At 44.3% G+C, this 20,590-nt stretch overlaps 1 protein-coding gene across 6 annotated transcripts in view; it reads left to right on the top strand.

Moving 5' to 3' along the window:
* Positions 1–20,590, top strand: part of luzp1 (leucine zipper protein 1) — a 34,369-nt gene that overhangs the window by 11,849 nt on the left and 1,930 nt on the right. For 2 of the 6 annotated variants that reach the window (XM_018732034.2, XM_018732025.2), the window contains 2 exons: positions 11,669–14,882; positions 20,220–20,471. In XM_018732034.2, the coding sequence (XP_018587550.2) occupies positions 11,913–14,882; positions 20,220–20,426 (3,177 nt within the window). In that variant the 5' untranslated portion in view covers positions 11,669–11,912 and the 3' untranslated portion in view covers positions 20,427–20,471. Of the gene's footprint in view, positions 1–2,056; positions 2,139–3,534; positions 3,629–5,792; positions 5,930–11,668; positions 14,883–20,219; positions 20,472–20,590 lie in introns of all 6 variants that reach the window. The other 4 variants (XM_018731994.2, XM_018732017.2, XM_018732010.2 and 1 more) reach the window with 4 other exon arrangements.

The raw sequence follows: 20,590 nt of genomic DNA, 5'->3' as shown, positions 1-20,590 counted from the left end.
TCCCTTTCTGCACTGTCTGTCTGTGGTCTCCTGTTCTCCATGTTTGCTTTGTGCGTTCCTTGTTCTTGACCTTGTCTCGCAGACACAACAGCAGCATGTTAAAGCTCCACAGCCCTGTGCTAATCACTGACAGGAAGCAGCTCTCATGAAGCAGCATCCAATAATCCTGGATGTAGTGTAGAAGCCAAGAAATGTTCTGTTTTTAAAAAAAAAAAAAAAAAAAAAAGGTGTATTTTGTGACCTCTCCTGATCTTGCGCTTGGTTGAGTAAGGATATGCTAAAGGCATGAGAGAATTTTTCTGTGGACAGAAGCAGAACTGCAGACTTGGGTTTGCACTGCTGTTCACCCTGCTCACTCCTCGATTGTATGTAATGCCCCCATCTGCCGTAATTAGTGGGAAATATTGGTGCATAGTTGGTCATCTCAGACTAATAATGAATAGCCTCCTTGGGGTTTTAAATGCCATGGTGAGCTCAAAATTAACTTCTTTGTAGTTAAAATGCCACCATCATCCCTTAGAAAAAGATTTGCACATGGAAACTGCCCCAAACTGGTTGGACTGGGTTAGCTTGGCATGGTGTGAGAATGTGATGTAGATATGTGTTTGCACAGGGAATGCCAAGGTGATGGGGAACATGGGTGGGTTAGACTTCTAATAAGCAATGTTTCTCTGTGCTCATCTCACTGTTAGAGCAATCCATCAATACTTTAAGGTTGAGATGTTGCAAAGGAGAACCTTTTATTTCAGTCTTTTCTGCCGGTCAGGTGTATTGTCTCATGTATAAAGGCATTCCTTTGTTCTTCATTCCCTGATTTGTCATCCATCTAGATGTGGCCTGTCTTTTACTACACAATTTTCTTTTTTTGTAACATGAAGTTGAACATTTGCAGGTTTTTTGCAGCCTCTGAGGACCTGTTTTTGGAGTGCAGTTGTTGTGAAGAATATCAATCCAACATCTTTTTCCTCTTGCTTTCCTAAGGCTTCTAGTAGCCCTGCAGCAAGTTTCTACATGCATTTGTGTTAATGGACAGTTTCCCCAGCCTTAAGACCAGCATCAGACAGGGGCTAAATAAGGTCAATTTTGAGTTAGTCTGAAAAGAACATGTCATGATCTGGTAGAAGAGAGATATTTGAAAGTACTTTAATGATTTAGCTTTCTGCTGTCTTCCACAAACTCTTCTAAATCACTGTCAGAATTCCCTTTAAAATTTGGAAATAAACTAGATGGACTGTAAATCCCTCAGATAATAGGGCTGCATGGTGGCACAGCAAGTAGTACTGCTGTCTCTCAGCACCTGGGTGGTGTGAGAGAATGTGGGTTTGATCCCCGCTCAGTCTATGTGGAGTTTGCATGTCTTCCTCATGTCTGCGTGGGTTTCCTCCCGCAGTCCAAAGACATGCTGTTCAGGTTCACCCGTAGTGTGTGTGTAACGTTGTGTTCCCCTGATATATATGGATGAGTGATCCATTGTAAGTAGTGTATCTAAGTAGTCTGAGAACTGACTGTTGTTCTTGTGCTAAAACCAATCAAAAATCCCATCGCCGACATAATCTTTGTGACCGTGCTACCAGCAAGCCAGAGTGGCTCAAACTGCCCTCTGTGATTGAACTATGCCCAACCCAAGTTTATATTTGTTTTGAAAGCTTCCGTTGACATTTCCCAGCTCTGTGGATGGAGCCATACAATAGCTCTGTGGGCCTAGAAGGGTAACCTGGGTATCCCCCTCTTATTCCACATGGCCTCCAGCCATTGTGAGTGTGTGACTGTGTGCCTCTGAGGGTGCTTATTAAATTTTAATTTTAAGGAATAATTACAGCTTGGCTTGGTATGAGTATGCTGGAAAGCATCTGGGACCGTGGGCTATTTTGGATTACTCAAACATGATTACCGATGGCTGGTCCTAATCCTACAGTTCTGTGGAGGTTTCTGCTTCAACTGGAGCTGCTTTTGGATCCAGTCATCAGTGCTCCCATCTGGGAAAACAGTCTCATTAGTGAGCTAGTGCTGAGGCTAGTGACATCTGATGGTCCCTTTCCTCTGTTCCCCTGTATAGGCCTGTTGAAGAAAGCATCCCCAGGAGGAACTACAGGTGGACAATTCATGCCACTAGGTTCTTTCCAGCAGAAAGGATGCAGGTTCGCAGTGTTTGCATTTCTGTACTCGGGAAAGAAGGGGGGGTGGGTAGAGCCTTTTTTTTTTTCGGAACAGGAAAGCCAGTTAGAATGTCCGGAAGGTTCTGCATTCCAGCTAGTTACCTCTGAACCTTTGTGAGTATGTGTGCAGACTTCCTCTTGGATCTTGTTCGCAGGGTTTTATGCACTTAAGCTGCTTCTGTTTGCCAGTTGTCTACAAGTTCAACAATGACCATGAAAATGCTCCTCTTAATTTACTTGAGAGGATGGAAGTTTTTATAAACACTTTTTTCCTCCTCCTTAGAAGGCATTTAGGCTGATGTACAGTAGCAAGTCACCCTCTGAGATGTTGAACCTGTCAGTCTGCAGTGCTGTCCCCCCGGTTCAGGTTTCATCTGTCACATGTGGTTAGTCATGTATGCGCTATGGTAGAATTTGAGTTTTGCTGATGTTGAGTTGCTCTGTGTTCTGCTGCCCTAACCTGGCAGAGAATCCTTGCAGCTATCCTGCACTGCAGACAGCTGTCGAAAGTGTGGTGCAGCTGACGTCTTTCCTCCACTCCCTCGTTTCCGTTCTATTTCTCACTTGTTTTCCTGTATATTCCTGTTCTAACCCCTTCCCCCACAGACTACTTCTCTGATTTTGTGTATGTTGTACCCTGTTCCATAGTTGTGTGTGAGAGAGAGTGAGGTCATATAGCCTGCATGACACATCCTCAGCCACTGCAACACCATGACACGCAGTTTAACTTTGAGATGCATCTTGCATGGTTTGTAGTGGATTGGAAGGAAGGGATCTAGAGAGACTGACTGACTAGGGAAAGGGGGGTACAGGGGAGGGGCCATGTTCTTGTTACTCTCCAGGCTGCAGAGACTGATGAGAATCTCAGATCAGGTATTTGCTGTAGCCTGACATTTCCACCCCTTCCCCCACCAAACAAGCACAAACCATGCTCTCACAGCTCCATGTGGTTTTAGATCTGGGCTCACTGCTGTGGTTCAAGATCTAGGGTCCCAGACATGGCAATGTTGGCTTTGCTCCTCAGTCATTCTGATGTAGTCCAGCATCTTATGTTTCCATCACCTCTTTATACGTGTGACCCTGTCTGCCCACCCCGGTTAGTGATGAATTTGGTGCATTCCTGCTGCAGTGTTCCACTTTGATGAAGCCCTGCTCAGCATTAGAAAGGTTGTCTAATCCCCTTGCTTTCCCCTTCCCCTGCAGGATATACACATAAATAAGACCCGTGTCAGGTATTCCATAACACTTTGCTGTTTCGATGGCAAACCTTTGGCAAACCTTTGGCAAAACTAGAGGTGGTGACTGTGAGGGTGTGTTTTGTGATTGTGGGGAGTGAATGGATTGTGGATAGTACTAATGATTATTGCTCTCTTTACAGTAGCTCTACAGACCATGCCTCCTACGGTCAGCATGTTGGTGCATATACAGACTCTCACAAACTCATAAAAAAATGAACACACACACCCTTGCATGTGAGTATGTGGTTTATTCCCCTGTTGTCACGAATATGTTTCCCAGCTCCCTACAAAATCCTATTTAGTTGTTCTAAGCTGTGCTCTAATATGATTAGATTTGACTTCGAGCTTTCATTTTATGCATCTGCTCTGATAGTCCCCCTATAAATGTCACCCCTTCCCCACTATGCAGTACATCTGTACAAGTCAGGATGTGTGACTGGAGAATGAAAGGTGTCGATCACCCCTGAGTGGCCCCGGCCATAAATGCTGCTGCTGTTGCCCCGGTAACCTGGGTGATTACCACTCATCCACACAGCTGCCAGATATAGCTGAGGTGGAGGAGGGGGTACCTTAATTAGATGTTGTGCCCCCCCCCCCCAATATCTCTGAAGACCGATTAAAGTCAAGGGATGATGCTGGGCTTTGTGCTTGCAGGGAGGTCTGTCTCTCTTCTCACCTTTTCTGGAGCGATTGCTGAATTTCCTATACCGTGTGTGTTGCCACTTTTTTTTTTTTTTTTTTTTTTTTTTTTTTAAACATCCAACCTTCTCATGGGACCCTTTCATTGTGTGTTTGTGTCTGGCTTATGACGATTTTGTGTGTGTTTGTCTGTGTGTATGTTTCGGTGTCTGTATCTGTGCTTATCTCTGTGAGAAAATTGTGAGTGTATGCACACTATCTGGTCTCCAGCAGCAGCCTGAAAACAGGAAGTGTTAAGTCCCGAGGTGGTGCAGCTCCTCTGACACTCCATCCCGTGTGAACGGGAGGGGTGAAAAGAAGAAGAAAAAATTACCCAGCTATCTAAATGGGTAAATAATTGTAACCTTAACATTGTAAGTCGTTTTGGAGAAAAGTGTCAGGTAAATGAATAAATGTAAATGGTGGTCAGTGGTGTGGGTTGAGGCAATTCCTGGACTCTGACCAACTTGTCCTGCTGCAATTAACACTCCAGTTCTCACTACTGCAGCCATTTTAAGTCTACTACACACAGCTGTATCACCTGCAATGTTTCATACCCCATCTGACCGCATACCCTGTGCCTTTGTAAATGGTCCTTTAGCCTCTCTGGTTTTATGTATTTACAGGCAGTACCCAGGTTACGAACGTCCGACTTGCGTACATCCCATAGTTATGAACCACTACCAGTAAAGCCTATTATATTAAAAAATTCAAGTTATGTGCAATGGCTCATAACGAACAGGCACTACTTTGTGATGCACATCAAAAGATTGCGTGTCTACAGTGGTTTGTTGGCTCTTGGGCGCATGGACCCGAGGTAGGACAAAGATTTTCTTTTCAGTCGGGCCATGTTGCTGTTAAGTGTCTCGTGTTTGTTAGTGTATTTGGCTTTATTTTTTTGTTTTTAGCCTCATAACCATGGCACCAAAGTGTAAATGTGATGCAAGTGATGGTGATGCATCAAAGAAAACAGTCACGACTGAAACTAAAGGGGAAATAAAAAAAAAAAAAGGCGATCGGAAAAAGATGAAATGCCAACAAACATTGGAGAAGCGTTAGCCTACAGATGGTCAATGATCAGGATAGTTTTAAAGGACTACGCGAAAATAATGGAGCATGTAAAGACATGCTTTTCAGGTTCCCCCATAGTGCGTGATTGACACGTGTGTGTGTTCCACTGATATATGGATGAGTGACCCAATGTAAGTAGTGTATCTAGCACTGCAAGTCACCTTGGTGAATAAGCTGTGTGAGTTGGTAACACTACATGGAGTTCATTGGAATTTGCTTTGGAGAAAAGCATCTGCTAAATAAATGTATGTCAGTGTAAAAGGCTCTGTCCCAATGTGTCTGTCTCTCTATTAAAAACACTGTAGTTACATTTGTCTTTCTATCTCTCTATAATACTGTACTTTTATTCTGTGTTAGATATTTTAGTGTATCTGAAAGTTTCTTTAATGTTTTTCATACATAGAAGGGTACACTATATACCAAGACAAACATTTGACTGATGTTAAATACGAAGCGTACCTAACTGTTCCAACTTATGTACAAATTCGACTTTGACTTAGGAACAGAACTCATTTGTAATTGCCTGTATATGAACACATTTCTATATTTATTCAGCTGAAACATTTCTCCAAGCAACTTAAAATATCAGGTTTGTACACTAGTTAGCAATTATCAATTGTAAGTAATTTTTTCCTGTATCTGTTCACAGTAAGTCAACTGCCTATCCAGATGTTTTGCTGCCCATCCAGAGCAAGGGTACTACAGCAGGAATGGAATTTGAACCAAGGTTCTTTGAGTGGAAGGTGATGGCTGTAGCTGCTGTGTGATCTACCTGTAGCTGTTCAGGTAGGCGCAAAAGGGTCAAATTCAGGACCTATAACTAGACGGTCATTTCATCTTAATCTCAACATGCAGGTAGGCTTAGGAGGCTTAACACTAGAATTTCAGGTAGTTTTCCTTGTTTTTAGTTTCCCACTGAGTGTATGAGAATGAGACAGTTTGATGACCACAAAACCAATGAGATATCAGTGTTTGGTAAAAGATTTACTTAGGTTTGTCTGCTAGAACATTGTCACCCCTCCTGTGGGTCCATGGTTCAGCACCCAGTGTGTATACTTGCATGTGTGTTCACAATCAGCCTGGGGATGCTCAGTCCACATGCTTTCCTGCCAGTGTTCATTGTTTTGCTGTCCACCCAAAAATGGTTTCATAGGAGGAACAAATATTTTCGCTTGGCCAATGAGCCAAGAGGAAGTGCGGCCATTATTGTGCCATTGTTTCAAATGGGAGGAATAAACATCCCTTGGAAGAGGTGGACCAACTGAGGCCTATCTTCCCTGGATCCTTTTGGGCACCGATGAGCTGTGGGGTCATTGGCACCTTAGGAAACAGTGTCCCAGACCCAACTCAGTTACATAATCAGTCATTTATAGGTCACATACCCGCATTTCAGGACGCATGTGCATTGTCTGAAATCCTACCCAAGATGCAAAATGCATTGCTCTCGTTAATCTGGTTCTATTTTAATAATTGTACAAGCCATGCCTCTTCGTTAGCCTTTGACATTTATGCCCCACCTCCAGTGCACATGGTTCAAGTGCATGGTGTCATGTGGCTTATTCTCAAAATGAACCCTTTGCCTTTTACACATGGCCAGGAACAGGAAGGGCAGAACAGTTCCTGTTATTCGAAACCATTTTTCATTCCCTTGGATGCACTTTCACACACCCAAAACATGCTCTTGTTTAGCTATTATGTTTGTGGAATTTGCATCAGCTCCCATTTTAATGGATTAAATTGTTGTGAACCCACCTTAAAATTCAGAAATGTGAAAGTTGAAGCCAAACAAAACGTTTTTGCATTTTTGATTTATTTGTTTAGGCAGGCTGACTTGAAAAGCCTTTTACCGTAATGCCTGTTGAGGATTTCCTGTTCTTATTGGGACATTTCTTTAAATGTTAAGATGTGAGAAAATGTACTCACAAGCTATACATACCCCCATCAAGATGTCTGGGTAACTTTAGCCCTACTGTTGTCAGTTGTTACATGAACAAAATCAACACACAAAGGAATTTTACTGTTGTGGGAACTGACCAAACAAATTTTAAAAAAAAAAAAAAAAAAAAAGTTTGAGCAAAGTACCAGTGCTTTGGCCCAGAATGCACTGAGTTACTGAGCAGCACTATTCCAAGATCGTTATGAAGCAGAACAGAAACTTGCCCACACAAGATGCGCACCCCCATCCCGTGTGTGTGTAGCACAGACGGAGGCACACATTTGTCCACACCCCCTTGTGAGAGAGTATGTAGTGGGGTGAGGTTAGTTGGGTTGATGATGGAGGTCAAGTGTTGAACTGACAAACTTGTCTGTAAGCAGTGGGTGAACAGCTTGCTGTTTCTTCAATTTTCCCTGGCAGATTAGGGCCATAACTTGTTCCAATTGTCCTGTGGATTATACCCCAGCCCCCCAGGAACTATGCCTATTGGTACTAGGCAAACCTATATCCAAGAATTTGGTGCATTTGTCTCTCAAGCCATTTGGATAGTGTTATTCAGCTTCCAAATATTTAACTGTCCATGTTGAATTTTGTTGTCCAAAGTAGTTATTAGAACACAGTCAACAATCTGCACACAGGACAAGCATCCATGGCAAAGGAGTTCACAGAACTGAAACAAGCAAGTAGGAAATGAAACTGTATCTTTGAAGTCCAGGCATGAGAGGGGTTTTTTTTTGGGGGGGGGAGGTGATTTTAGGTCAGGTGTTTCCTGTTGCTTCCCCAGTAGCTGAGTGCAGTTACAACTACCGTACCTCAGGCTGGCCATCTTAATCTGTGAAGTTGATTTATACTTCAGAAGGAATAGACTGTGGCTCCCAGCATGCACCCTGGCACCTTCACCCAGAAAACATGTACTCCATAGGCTGCCTTTTCAGCATCTGGAGCTGAGATACCAGTGTGGTTGCCCAAGGCTTGGGTGTCACACCTCAAACTGTTGGAGCAATGAAAATGCATCTTCAGATGCCACACGATCCCATGAACATCAGCAGCGGTGCAACACAGTGTAGGGCTGTCTGATCTTTGTGGCCAATAAAGAAAATATGTAAATTAATATACATAAGAGCAGTCCCTTGAAAGAAAAGCTTACGGAGCTTATTCCACCGAGGCCTCCTGTGGTCCTTCAACAGTGGAAATGGAGCTGTTATTTATTTCATGCTTGCTATAACCTGTTCTGTGGAAAGCTGCTCTCTCCCAGTTGCCTTTTTGTGTCTTATATTCAGTGTCTGCCTTCATGTAAAGGAGGGTCAGTCCATTGAAAGACCATTCTTCCTTTGTTGCTCTTCCATTTCTCCAAAAGCAGGAGAGGTGGAAAAAGAACCCAGGAAGTGAGCTTGATGTTGAGATTGTTTTTCCTTGGAGAAAGTTGGCTGTGGAATTAGCATCTGGTTGTCACGGTGGCAATGGAAGGGTGTGTGTGTCTTTGAGCCTGGGGCCTTGACAAGGGCCAGTACAATTCAGAGCCCCAGGCTTCACACATCCACTGGCCTGTAATGAGCAACATAACCCGCAGGACGTACTTCACAACTAATGTCAAGTGCAAGGAAACTTGTAGGGTTTTTTCCTACAGGTTTCTTGGAGAGAACAGTGTGTGCTTAGAGTCTCAGGCTGGAAGAGCCAGGAAGAGTCCATAATGATATGGTGTGTGATTGTAACCTCTGTGCTGGAAGCCATTCACTTCCAGAAGTTTTATGTTGGCATGACAGTGATTCCTGGCAGTCTTTCACCCCCACTCTCCCTCAACTTTGCTGTTGCTCCTCTCTTCTTTTTCTCTGTCCTTTTTGTTCTTTGTCTCCCCTGTAATTATAGCCAGTCTCCACAATTTCCTTTCCTCTCTCACTTTCTTTTCTGAACTGCATGTGTGTGGTGGTCTAGATGGAATCAGCACACACCCTGGCCCCTATCCCACTCTCAACCCCCCCCTCCAAGTTCTTTACTCCTTTCCCCAGGCTTTTCTGCACTGTTCTCCTGACAACATTGTCCCACAGTGCTGTTTTTTTTCCCCTTCCAGAGATGGCGATTAGACTAAAAATGAGGTGAGAGGTTAAGTAATGAACTTCTCTTGCAGATTGTAGAAAATGGAGGCAGCGGATTGTGGGAGCAGTGTGTGTTGAGGCCTTTGGTCAGTCCCTTTTGTTTCTGATCTTTATATTGTTTTTTGATTTGATTAAGTGATTCATTTAACAGCTCACTATACTCACTCTTGTAAAGAGTGAAATGGTTGTTGCAGAGCAAAGAAACAGCCATATCTCTCAGTAAATTCATTCTTAAGTCAGAGCATTTAGGTCAGTGAACCATACTGAAACACCACCTCAAATGTGCATTGATCAGTTTGACCAACAGCCTCAGCATGAACCATCCCAAAAGTGTACAAAAATACTTCTCCACTAAGACCCCAGCTGAAATGGCAAAAGGTACCTATTTGACATGGTGGTTGGTACGCAGTGGTTAGAGCTGCTGCCTTTGGCCCTGAAGGTCAAATCCCACCTCCAGCTGTAGTACCCTTGGGGATGGTACTTGTCCTAAGTTGGTCCAGTAAAACTACCCAGCTGTATAAATGAGTAAATAATTGTAAGTAGCTTAACATTGTAAGTTTCTTAGGAGAAAAGAGTTGGCTAAATGTGTGGGGATACCCTTTGTCCCTTTGCAATATTCAGATTGTTGACCCCTTTAATGGTCTCCCTTGTTTTCATCATGAATGTGATACAAGTGTTGACAAAAACTTTTTGTTACTTGGGAGGATTTGTGGTCCTTGTTGTACCAATTGCCACATAGGGTAGGTATGGTCATAACTGCTGTGGCATGAAGCCAGCTGTGCCAAAGTTGCATTGCATGCTTATGTTGGGTTTGGATGCCTCTGCTGGCAAAGTCAGTGTATGTTTTTGGAGCTAGGGTGCCTTGGTGGTTGGAGCTGACTGTATGACCAGCAGTGGGAGGACCCACATCATTGGGGTGCTTAAATTGCTTAGGAATTCTCTTTGCTACATGGCCAGAAGCAGAAGTGCTATCTATATTATTGTGTCCAGTTTCAGTAGCTCCCTTTCCCACCTGCCAAAAGACCCTTAAATGTAGAGATCTACTCTCATTGCCATAATGAATGCATTTCTGTGTTGAGTGCCACTTTGGGAGGGTTGTGGAGAGGCAAGTCCATGGATAGGTTATTGTCTCTGAACGTGTCGTTGAGGTTTTGTTATGGGTGGTTTTCTTGTACTTGGGAATGGTGGATGACCACGGAGGAGGAGGAGTGACATTTGGCAGCCTATTATTACAGACCCAAGAGACCTTCATTGGTGTAGAGGGTCCAGTGCTAGGTCTAAGTGATGTCTGCTTCCTTTTGCTTTTCTTCCAAGTGGCAGAGAGAAGAGGAAATATTAAGTGTGTCATCACATGGAGACACTGACAGAACCCAAACCATGTGTCCACTGGTAACCTGCTGAAAGCAGCACTTTTTCATGCTAATGCTGCTTGTGAATCAATGGAGGCAGCCTCTCAGCAACTAAAGAAAATTAGATCTCAACAACCAGCCTCCTCTCTCTGCTTCTTTCACATCATTTTCCATAAAAGACTTGTTTATGGAGGGACCTTTTGGCTTTATCACCCAGTGGGATGTTTTATATACCCTTTGTCATGTGGTAGAGTAGGGGCAGGTCTAAAGCACTGAAACAAGGAGTAGGCTGTAGTGGTCCAGATGCAATCTACTTGGCAGTGAGGCCGAATAGACTGGGAGGTGAATATTAGGATAGCGTACCTTGGAAACCAATGGACCGGTGACTGGTGTGGTTTCCGCCAGTGCAAGTCATTTAAAGAACAGCAGCTACACAGTATATGATGTTGCTGTTACCGTGACAACAGCTATATGGTAGGTGTCATTGACATGTGCTGCAGTCAGCACAAAATGGGTTGGAATGTCACTGGTGGCAAGGGAGAAAGGTAACAAATCTGTTTTTATTTGAAATGTTTAAAATCATACTGAAGTGAATTGTCAAATTTTGCGCATGTCAGTGTGCATGTTCGGTTGTAATTCTGTACAATATAGTAGTAGGAGTAGGTTGAGATACCCCAGTTGTGATTTGAGGGATGCAGCAGTAAAATACTGTAAATGCAAGTCCAAATTTAGCACAGCACCTAGTCACTTTGCTTCTTTTTTTCTTGCTTGAGGTCTTTATAACAGTATATTTTTCATGCGTAGCCAACTAGGCTATATATTGCACCAGTGGGCGGTAGAAAAAAAAATTTGTGGTCTTTTTGAAGTGGGTCTAACAGCTTGTCTCTGTTTATCAAGTTTTGTGAGAGAACTGTACAACAGCCACTGTACAAGAAGTGGTGACAGTAATATAAGCCAGCCAGTGGTATGAGATTGACTTTAATTAAAAACCAAAGATGGGCTTGAACCTAATAGAGCTTCTGGGAGGCAGAGCTTGTAACTGTATAACTAAATAATACACAGATGTTTTAAATGTGTAAACATGTCATTTAAAATGTAACCAGCGCTTATTTTTCAGTGCTAATGTTTACATATCTGTTTGTTTCAGGTGATCATTCCCCATGTTTACCAGAAACTGTAAGAAAATCCAGTGCTACGCACTTTGGCAACAGAACGAGTCGATTTGGCGAGGCAGTAAGTGACCAAAAAAGGAACAGACATACAGTAGATCTAGCTGTCCTTCCTCTGAAATAAAGAACTGTAAAAACACAACAGGACATGCAAGCATAGCTCTTGCATACAAATGTGGAACTCTCAGAGGGTTGTTAGATTTTATTAAATAAATAAGAACCATGACGGATTACAAAGATACAACAAATCGGCATTTGCGGCACAAGCTCCAAAGCCTCAGCCGGCGTTTGGATGAGCTGGAAGAGGCAGCCAGCAAGCTCCAGAAATCTGAGGATGAGCTGTTGGACGTGCAGGACAAGATCATCCAGGCGGAGGGCAGCAACTCGCCCCTACTGAATGATGTAGATGTGCTCCGTAAGAGAGTGCTGAAAATTGAGGGGAAGGATGAAGAGGTACGTAAAGCTGAGGACCTGTGCCGACTGGTGCGTGAGAAACTGGAGCAGGAGGAGACTCTCACCAAAGACCTCAAGAAAGAAATAGAGAGACTGCAGAAGCGCATGACAGAACTAGAAAAGCTGGAGGAAGCTTTCAGCAAGTGCAAATCAGACTGCACTCAGCTGTGTCTCAGCCTCAATGAGGAAAAGAACCTTACCAAGAAACTCTCTTCTGAGTTGGAGGGACTTAAGGTTCGAATGAAGGAGGTTGACTCATCAGAGTGTCGGCTTGACAAGACAGAGCAGGCACTTGCTACAGAGCTGGAGAAGCTCAAGTTGCTTACTCAGAACTTTGTCAGTGAAAGAAAAAGGTTGCTAGAGAAGCAGAGGGAGGATGAGAAGCTCATCTTCGAGCTGACTGAGAAACTCGAGAGAAACAACCACATCAACTCTGCTGACCAGAGCAGAAATGCTTCCAATCTGCAAGAACGACCCACTGAAACTGGTGATCCCCGCATTGAGGATGACCTATCACCAGGCCTGACCAGCAAACTTGGCCCCAGAAAAAAGAGCTTTGACTTATTAAAAATCTCAGATGATGTTGGCTTGAGAAATAAATCTGAGAATGAAAAGAACAGATCTGATGGCCAGGAGGATAACAAACTTAAAGATTTGTCGCAGGAGATTGAAAGGCTAAAAAATCGCCTGAAGCAGCTAGAACTAGTGGAGGAGGACCTTAAGAAAACAGAGTCAAAACATGAGGATCTTCTGCAGAAGTTCCAACGGGAGAGGAACCGTAGTAGGGCTCTGAATGATCAGGTGGAACAGTTAAAAATTCAGCTCTGCATGGACACTGGCAATAGTGCCACCACTGAGGGCAGGGTACTTGAGAATGGGAAAGCGGAAAATGAGGAGATCAATGTGCGGGGAGGTTTCAGGCAGGAGAAGCCCAGGCACAGGGGGATTGCTGCAGAGTCATCAACTTCCAGATGCAAAACCAGAGAAGTTTCCCCACAGCAGGGGAGAGAGACTAAGGTGAAGAATAAGGATTTGGAGGAGAGCTCACCAAAGTCCACAAGAAGGCCCCTTAGTCCAGCACACAGTAAGAGCAGGAGAGGGTTGAAAATGAATCCTTCCACTGCAGCTGATGTGGGATTGAAGGAAAAAGGCAAGATGGGAGAAGAGAGAACACCTGGCAGCGTTACTTCTGGTGGTACTTCCATAGGAGAAAATAAGAAACCGTCAGTCCTCAGTCGGTACCCCCCAGCTGCAAATGATCAGAAGTCCTGGAAGTCTTCAGTGAAATCCAGTGAGACTGACAAGAAGAGCCGAGTTGAGAAACCCACAAAGAATACCAGCAGTGATCCCGAACCAAGCAATTTGGATGCTTTGGTGGACAACTCAAACAAGGCCACCAATGCATCACTGCTTGAAAAAGATAATGAGCTCTTGGATCAATCACAAGGTCCTCTGGTCATGTCAAGTCTCTCTAAGGCTAATGGGTCATATACAGCCTACCGGTCTCGTGTGTCACCCTTGTTGCCTTGTGACCAGGGCTCAGAGGGTCACTCTTCTGCTTCAGAAACTGAATCAACAGGGTCAAGGCGTTCTGTGGGAGAACTGGAATCAATGCCAGATGTGACTGCAAGTGGCAGGACGACTGTCCCAAAGTACTCTAGATATATGCGTCTTCAGGACTCGCACTCTGGGGGCTCCTCAACAAGGAGCTCCTTTGAAGAAGAGCAAATAAAACCCCTGGTTGCTGAAAACAGCTCCCAAGAGCCCACCCACACACCATCTGGCATAGAGATTCGGAGGGTTTGTAGCCCACGAGAAGCACTAAGATCAAAGGCAGTGATTAAGCCAGCTATTGTGGAAATTGACAGAAAGGAGGTTATGATTTCGGGAGGTGGAGTGGAGCCCTTGCCACCCAATGGGAAGCCAAAGATCTCTACTAAGCCCATCGTGACCAGCAAGGTAACCAGCAGCATCACCATCTATCCCAGTGACCCCAGCTCCTCCAGGACTAGCAGCCGTAGCAGCAGTGTGTCAAGTGAGCCACTGAAGGAGAGGCACACTTCAACTAGTAACATTGTCATCACCTCCAGCGAGCATCACGGCAGCGTCTCTATCCCTTACGAGATCTCCATTCCCAAGAGTGAAATCACCCTCCGGCCTGCCTTGGATGCAAATGATGCAGAGGAGCCAGCCTGTGTGGAGAGACAACTTTCACAGAGCAGCTTTGCCATAAAGTCACCTGAGATGACAACAGTGGCAGATGTCAGCAATGACACAGAGTCCAGCTTTGAGAACAGCAGCCATTCTACAGTCATAGGCTGGAGGAGCCACCATGGGTCTCGGGATGACTGCCTGCCAGAGACAAGGAGTGTGACTGTGAGGAGCACATGGAGGAACAAGGTAGCAGCGTCAGTGGATGAGAGTGGCCGGAGCACCAGGCTGGATGGCTCGGAAGATGAGGCAGAGTCTGCCACTACATGGAGGGCATATCGGGCCACCACCATACTTGATGCAGAAGAGCTGCCAGCAGCCACTGCTGCAGTAGTCACACGGTCAAGCAGGCCAAGTCCTGCTGAGGAGTATATGCGCAGGATCAGTAGTGTGACCTCCAGGGAGCCCCCTGAGCCAGTTCGCCGTAGCCGGAGCTCACTGTCTCCCACTGAAGACCTCAAAAAGGTTGTTGCACATGAACCTGTTAGTGCACAAGAACTCCAGCCATGGAACAGGGCACAATCCCCGGTAAGTACATCATCCCAAGTCCCTCAAAGCATCTGCATAACCCAAAGTATGATCAGTTTAAAAAAAAAAAAAAAAAAAAAACCTTCCCCAATTTTAGGTTTAAACCCTTCATCTTCATAGTGCACAGTGGTAGGAATTTATGGAGTTGTTATGGATTATGGAGTTTTTCAAAAGTTACTTGACTTTGAAAGTTAACCATAGGTAGCTAGTCTGTTAAAGAGGATGCGTGGAGAACTTGGTTATGATGGTTTGGACCAATCACTTGGTTAGAAGTCAGTCAGTTGTTGAGTGACAAGAAGCTTATTGGGAAGCAGTGTCGGCACAGACGGGAGAAGTCACTATTGAAACACCCTTCCCAGCATGCTATGTTAGAGCTCTTAATATTGGATTGAGTGGAAAAAACAGCCCAACCTATATGTTGTAGTAGTAACAGCAAAAGTGTTTGAAAAGTTGGAAGACAGGAGGATATGAAGAAACTAATCTCCCATGGATGGCACCAGAAAAGTAAATTCTGGATGTTTAGTTCCAACTTGCTGCCCACCCTCTTGATCATGCCAACATTATTCAGTTATGAAACATTTTCAATGGAATTTGTGAATAGATTCTGGAGCCATCAGCTAGTTGTCTGGTGAAGCACTGCAGACAGATTCCAGGTTTCAACCTAGTTGTGTTGGGACCTGAGCAAGTTGGAAAAGGGAAGAAAAAATGCTTGATTACTATATGTAATGATGGAAATATAGGCCACATCAGACAGTGTGACAAAGCGTATGGAGAAAAACTAACTTACCTTTGAATGTGTTAACTAATGGGGGCATTCCTAACTAGCTTAGACTGGTGTAGAATTCCACCTTAGAACTGAAGCCTTTACCACCAGGAGTGGCCTGTGCTTTACATTTACATTTTATTTAAAAAAAAAAAAAAAAAAAAAAAACCCAGAGTGGTTTTGGCTTTACCACCAACTACTAATAACCTGTGATAAATTATTTATAACTAAGTTTTAAAAGTGTGATGGAATGGACCTGTACCAATGAGCCAAAGGGCAAACAGAAATCAACAAAGTAGTGTTTGATTTTTCCATAATCAATGGCACTTCATACCTTCTCCTAGCTAATATACCTGAAAGCAGACCTTTTTATTGTACCTCCAAATGGGTCTCATATACTCACAATGCTTCCTAACTACCTGTATTGCAGAGGGGTTCAGAATCATAGCACTTGTGCATGTTGCAGCACATGGACTGATAGGCTCTCGTGTGTGACAATGCTGAATCTGCTGTGGAGAGCCTCATCTGCCCGATTCCTTGGTCATTACTATCCTTCAGATTAGGTAAAATCCTGGCATTAGGATCTAGAGCCTTTGGATTTTGGTTCTTTTTCTTTCACAGAAAATTAAAGTATATCTGGTTGTTTCATTTGTTCTGTACTCTTATTACACTTTGTATGTATTTGCACATGGGGGCTGATTACTCCTTACTGTTCATGTAGGGCAGCTTGTCTGAGTAAAGAGCGGTTCTGTGTGGGGAAGGGGATAGATTTTAAATCTCCATGTCACTGTCAGAGTGTGTGTAATCTTCTTTGCAAAAATTCTTAAATGCAGTTTTTTTTAAATCTACATGTACTTTCCAAGTAAAGGATTACATGATACAGCTTGGAGGTTGGAGCACCTCAGCTGCACTTTAATGACCCATCGTTAATTGAAGGGAAAAATATGTGCAGAAAAAATAGCACTGACTCTGACATTTCACTCAGCATTTTTAAAAAGTAAATGCTCAAAATACCCTGAGATGTGACTTGAGTCTATAAGTTGCATTCTGGGAACTGTAATTCCAGGAACACAATTCCAGGAGAGCCTGAGCAAGCAGGAAAAAAGGGAGGGGGGAAAGTGAAAATGAAAAGACACTGTAAAAACCTCAGAAAGGGAAAAATCTTGCCTGTTCATGTTCTTTGGGGCTGCAGCTTCTGTGTTGTGTGTTGCCAAGCCGGTGTACTATTCCTGGAGTAACTAAAAATGTTGGTCCTGGAGGGGGTTCTTCTGAGGCTCACCTCCTTGAGCTGTTGCTTTGGTTAAATGTGAAACATTTTCACTCAAGTATGAAAGAGAAGCCTGTGGAGGTTTATTCCTGAGCTAACATGTGGCACAGGGATTAGCCAACAATGTCACCTTGCCCTGGCCAGGACTGGATGAGGGGGGCATTGTGGATTATTTCTGAATTTTTTTTTGCACAGGTGTTCAGTGTTTGAAGTGTTCTGATGCTGTCCTTGTCAGTGTTTTTATCCTCTTCACTTGGTCTTCCTTGGGGAAACTGCTGAAATGCACCTTGTGACCCCCTCCTTCCTGTCAGAAGGTTGATGTCCTTTCTCCAGGAATTTGGGAGCTTGCTGTGTCTCCATTATTTGATTGTGACCCAAACAGTCAGCGGGTGCTGTAGTTCAACTTTCTTTGGACAACCCATCACTGGGATAGTATCACCCAGCTTGGCATTGCTCACATCACTGAATGTAACCATGGTCCTGGTTATTCATGAACAAACAGGTACTGCCACATAACTTTGTTTTCCTTAAATTTTCTCTGCAGCATTTCCATTGATCCGGTCTCCAGCTAGATCAATGAATGATGAATGACAAAAGGAACCCACGAGCTCTGGACTGCTGATTGTTGATCAAGTGTTTTACTTATTCATGGGGGCCTTTCTCAACAATTGTGGATTTTTTTTTTTTTTTTTATCAGGCTCTAGAGACTTCCAAGGTCAAAACTGGACGACATTTGATGTTACATGGACAGTAGAATCATCATCATGAATAATGCAACAACCCGCGTTACTGCTTCAGGCTGGAAATCTAATGTAAATAGTTGCATTATGGGGAGAAATGTGAAATGTGGGTGTGCAACCACTGGGGGCACTTCTGGAGGAAGTGATGGGGTGACCAGTTTGCCAGTGTGTTGATGGAGAGAGCCTGGGGGCGCTAAGCAGGCTGGGAAGGCTGGCTTGAGGTGCAGGCCCGGGAGGAAACGGGTTCCTCGGACCGAGAGCATTATTTCCGTGTGTGCTGGTGTTCAATTAAACGTTCAAGATGAAGGCTGCCTCTGTGTCCTCCTTTGCCCCATCCAAACCCACGGCGCTGCATGCCACAATACATTGGCACTCTGGAACAAAATTAGGACTTTTTTTGTACCTCAAAAAATCCCTTATTACCACAAAGCACAATTACTATCTTAATTCAGATGTAGTGCTTTTAGTAAGATGCTGAGTAAAGTAATATTGGCCTCCTGCAATGAAAATTAAGTGAACATGTCCTTTTGCAATAGACTGTTCATCCAGAAGCCTTCTGTTGCTGTGCCTTGGTGTCTTGTTCCAGCAGCGGAGTGGAGAAATGGTGCAATGCTGCGGAGCATGATGGGGAGGCTGTGGGTTAGCACAATGCTGCGATAAGATTGCATGTGGTCAACTGCAAATGTTTAGCGCAGACAAACATGGGTGTGAGATAAATCATAATGAATACAAACAAGGGATGGGGGGGCAGAGGCAGCCAGTACAGTGGCCGCCTGGACATTTTTGCTTTCCTGAAGCGTTAGATAGCATGTTTGTGCTGCACATTATTTTGGGAGGGGGTGGAGCCTCTGCAGCAGGATAGAGTGCAGGGACAGCGGTTTTTGCCTCCCTGCCGCTACGAGGCTCCACTGCCGATGTGGCTAGCGATAATTTCCCATTTGAAACCATTAGCTTCTAAAAATAGCCAGCAGTCAAAATAGTTGGAGGGGAAATGCTGGCAGCTTGCAGCACTCAGTCATCGGCTGTTTTCACAAAACGAGAACAAAGCCATATTGCAATAGGCGTTTTTCCACCCCTCGCTCCGGTGTTGGCGTTTTCTCTTCTCGTCCTCAGGGGACATGAAACAGCTGAATGAATTTCTCCATGTCCTAATAGTCATACCGCATGAATGTTTGGTGAAATTAGTATTTATTTTGGGTAACACTCTGGGAACAGTACTTTTTAATTTGTAAAATGTGCTGTAATCCTTCCTGGACTGTGATGAAGATGGTGTGAGTTCTGCTGGGATGGAAACTGACTTTTGCCTAGAAGTTTGCCTTATCACAGCTCACAAAATCCAATGAAATGCTTTCTTGGGCAGCATGGTGGCACGGCGAGTGACGCTGCTGTCTCTCAGTGCTTAGGTGGTGCAAGAGGACAGGGGTTCGATTCCCGCTCAGTCTGTGTGGAAATCGCATGTTTTCCTTGTCTGTCTGGGTTTCCTCTGGGTGCTCTGGTTTCCTCCCACAGTCCAAAGAAATGCTGTTCAGGTTAACCCATAGTGCGTGATTGACAGTTTGTGTGTGTTCCACTGATGTATGGATGAGTGACCCAGTGTAAGTAGTGTATCTAGCAGTGTAAGTCATTGCGGTGAATAAGGTGTGTGGGCTGATAACGCTACATAGAGTTCATTGGAAGTCGCTTTGGAGAAAAGTGTCTGATAAATAAATGTAAAATTGAAGGGTGTGAGCTCACAGGTTCATTTCTCTGGGTGATGTCTGCACTTCCTGGTATATGGGGGCAGATGAACTCTTTTCAGAAACAGAAAAGGCACTTTTCTCGCGCTCTCCCCTTGTCCATGCCCGCAGAGAGATGGGAATTGCCAGCTTGTGCCTGCCTCTTTTGGCACGCTCTTTCCCGTAACGGCCCTCCTATCTGCCCCAGAGACCTGCTCCCATTAGGGGCAATTAAGAGCAGATGGTGGTGGTATTTAGGGTAGAATTCCTGAGCGTTGTCACTAATTAGTAGCCTTTTAAAGAGTAGAATTACAGACGGGTGGTTTGTATGATGCGAGCACCGGACTGTTATCTGTGGCTGCTGTGGAAATGCTTCATTGTGTTTTGGTATCAAGATCTCCTTTTAAAGGGGCAGGAGAGGGGCTAATTTTGGTTTACACCAGGGTGTCCAGTCTTAGTTTGGCCAAAAGGTCATAATCATTACTGCAAAACAGGTTAGAGGCCTGCATGTGATGTACTGAATCTTAAATGTGTAAAGTAAAAAATTATTGTATTTGGGAGTGCTGTGTTTGTGTGTGTCTATAATTATAGTATGCAACGCAGTTTATAGTATTTATGCTAGGTATAGTGTATATTAATTTACATATCATCTTGCTGGCCACAATATGTGAAGCAACCGCTGCATGTTGGACGCTCCTGGTCTACAGGCTCTAAGACGCTGCCTGCTCTTTTAGGGTGCTGTAGTGTAATTACTAGGTTTTGTGGTAGTACAGTAGTTGTTGTCTCTGGACAAACAAATTGTAGACTGTCTGCAGTATCATGAGTTGTTCCTTTTGTTGCTGTCATCTTTAGGCAGTGGACGACATGGGGGCCTCCCCCTTGCACTCGTGGAGGAAGCAGGCTCCGGCAGAGCCGAGTTCCTCCAACTGGGTGTCCAGGACGGAGACGACAGGCAGGAAGACCGCCTCCAAACCGGAACTGTGGCGTGGGCAACCGGGGCGAATGGAGGGCCGGGGCAGTGGGGGACGACCCTGGAGCCACCGTCATTCGGACAACTGATTCAGCCTCGCACCCAACGGTATCCAACACAGGCACATTATTCAGGTAAAATGACCCCTGTTAATGGTAAACACATTTTGAAACTAAGTGTGATAAACTGGCTTTGATTTGAGTACAGAGTACAGTAAAATAAAAATAATTTGTGTAAATGTTTAAGCTATTTC

This window comes from Scleropages formosus, chromosome 15 (assembly GCF_900964775.1).
Source record: "Scleropages formosus chromosome 15, fSclFor1.1, whole genome shotgun sequence".
NCBI lineage: Eukaryota > Metazoa > Chordata > Actinopteri > Osteoglossiformes > Osteoglossidae > Scleropages > Scleropages formosus.
This window is presented reverse-complemented; position numbering and strand designations above follow the sequence as displayed.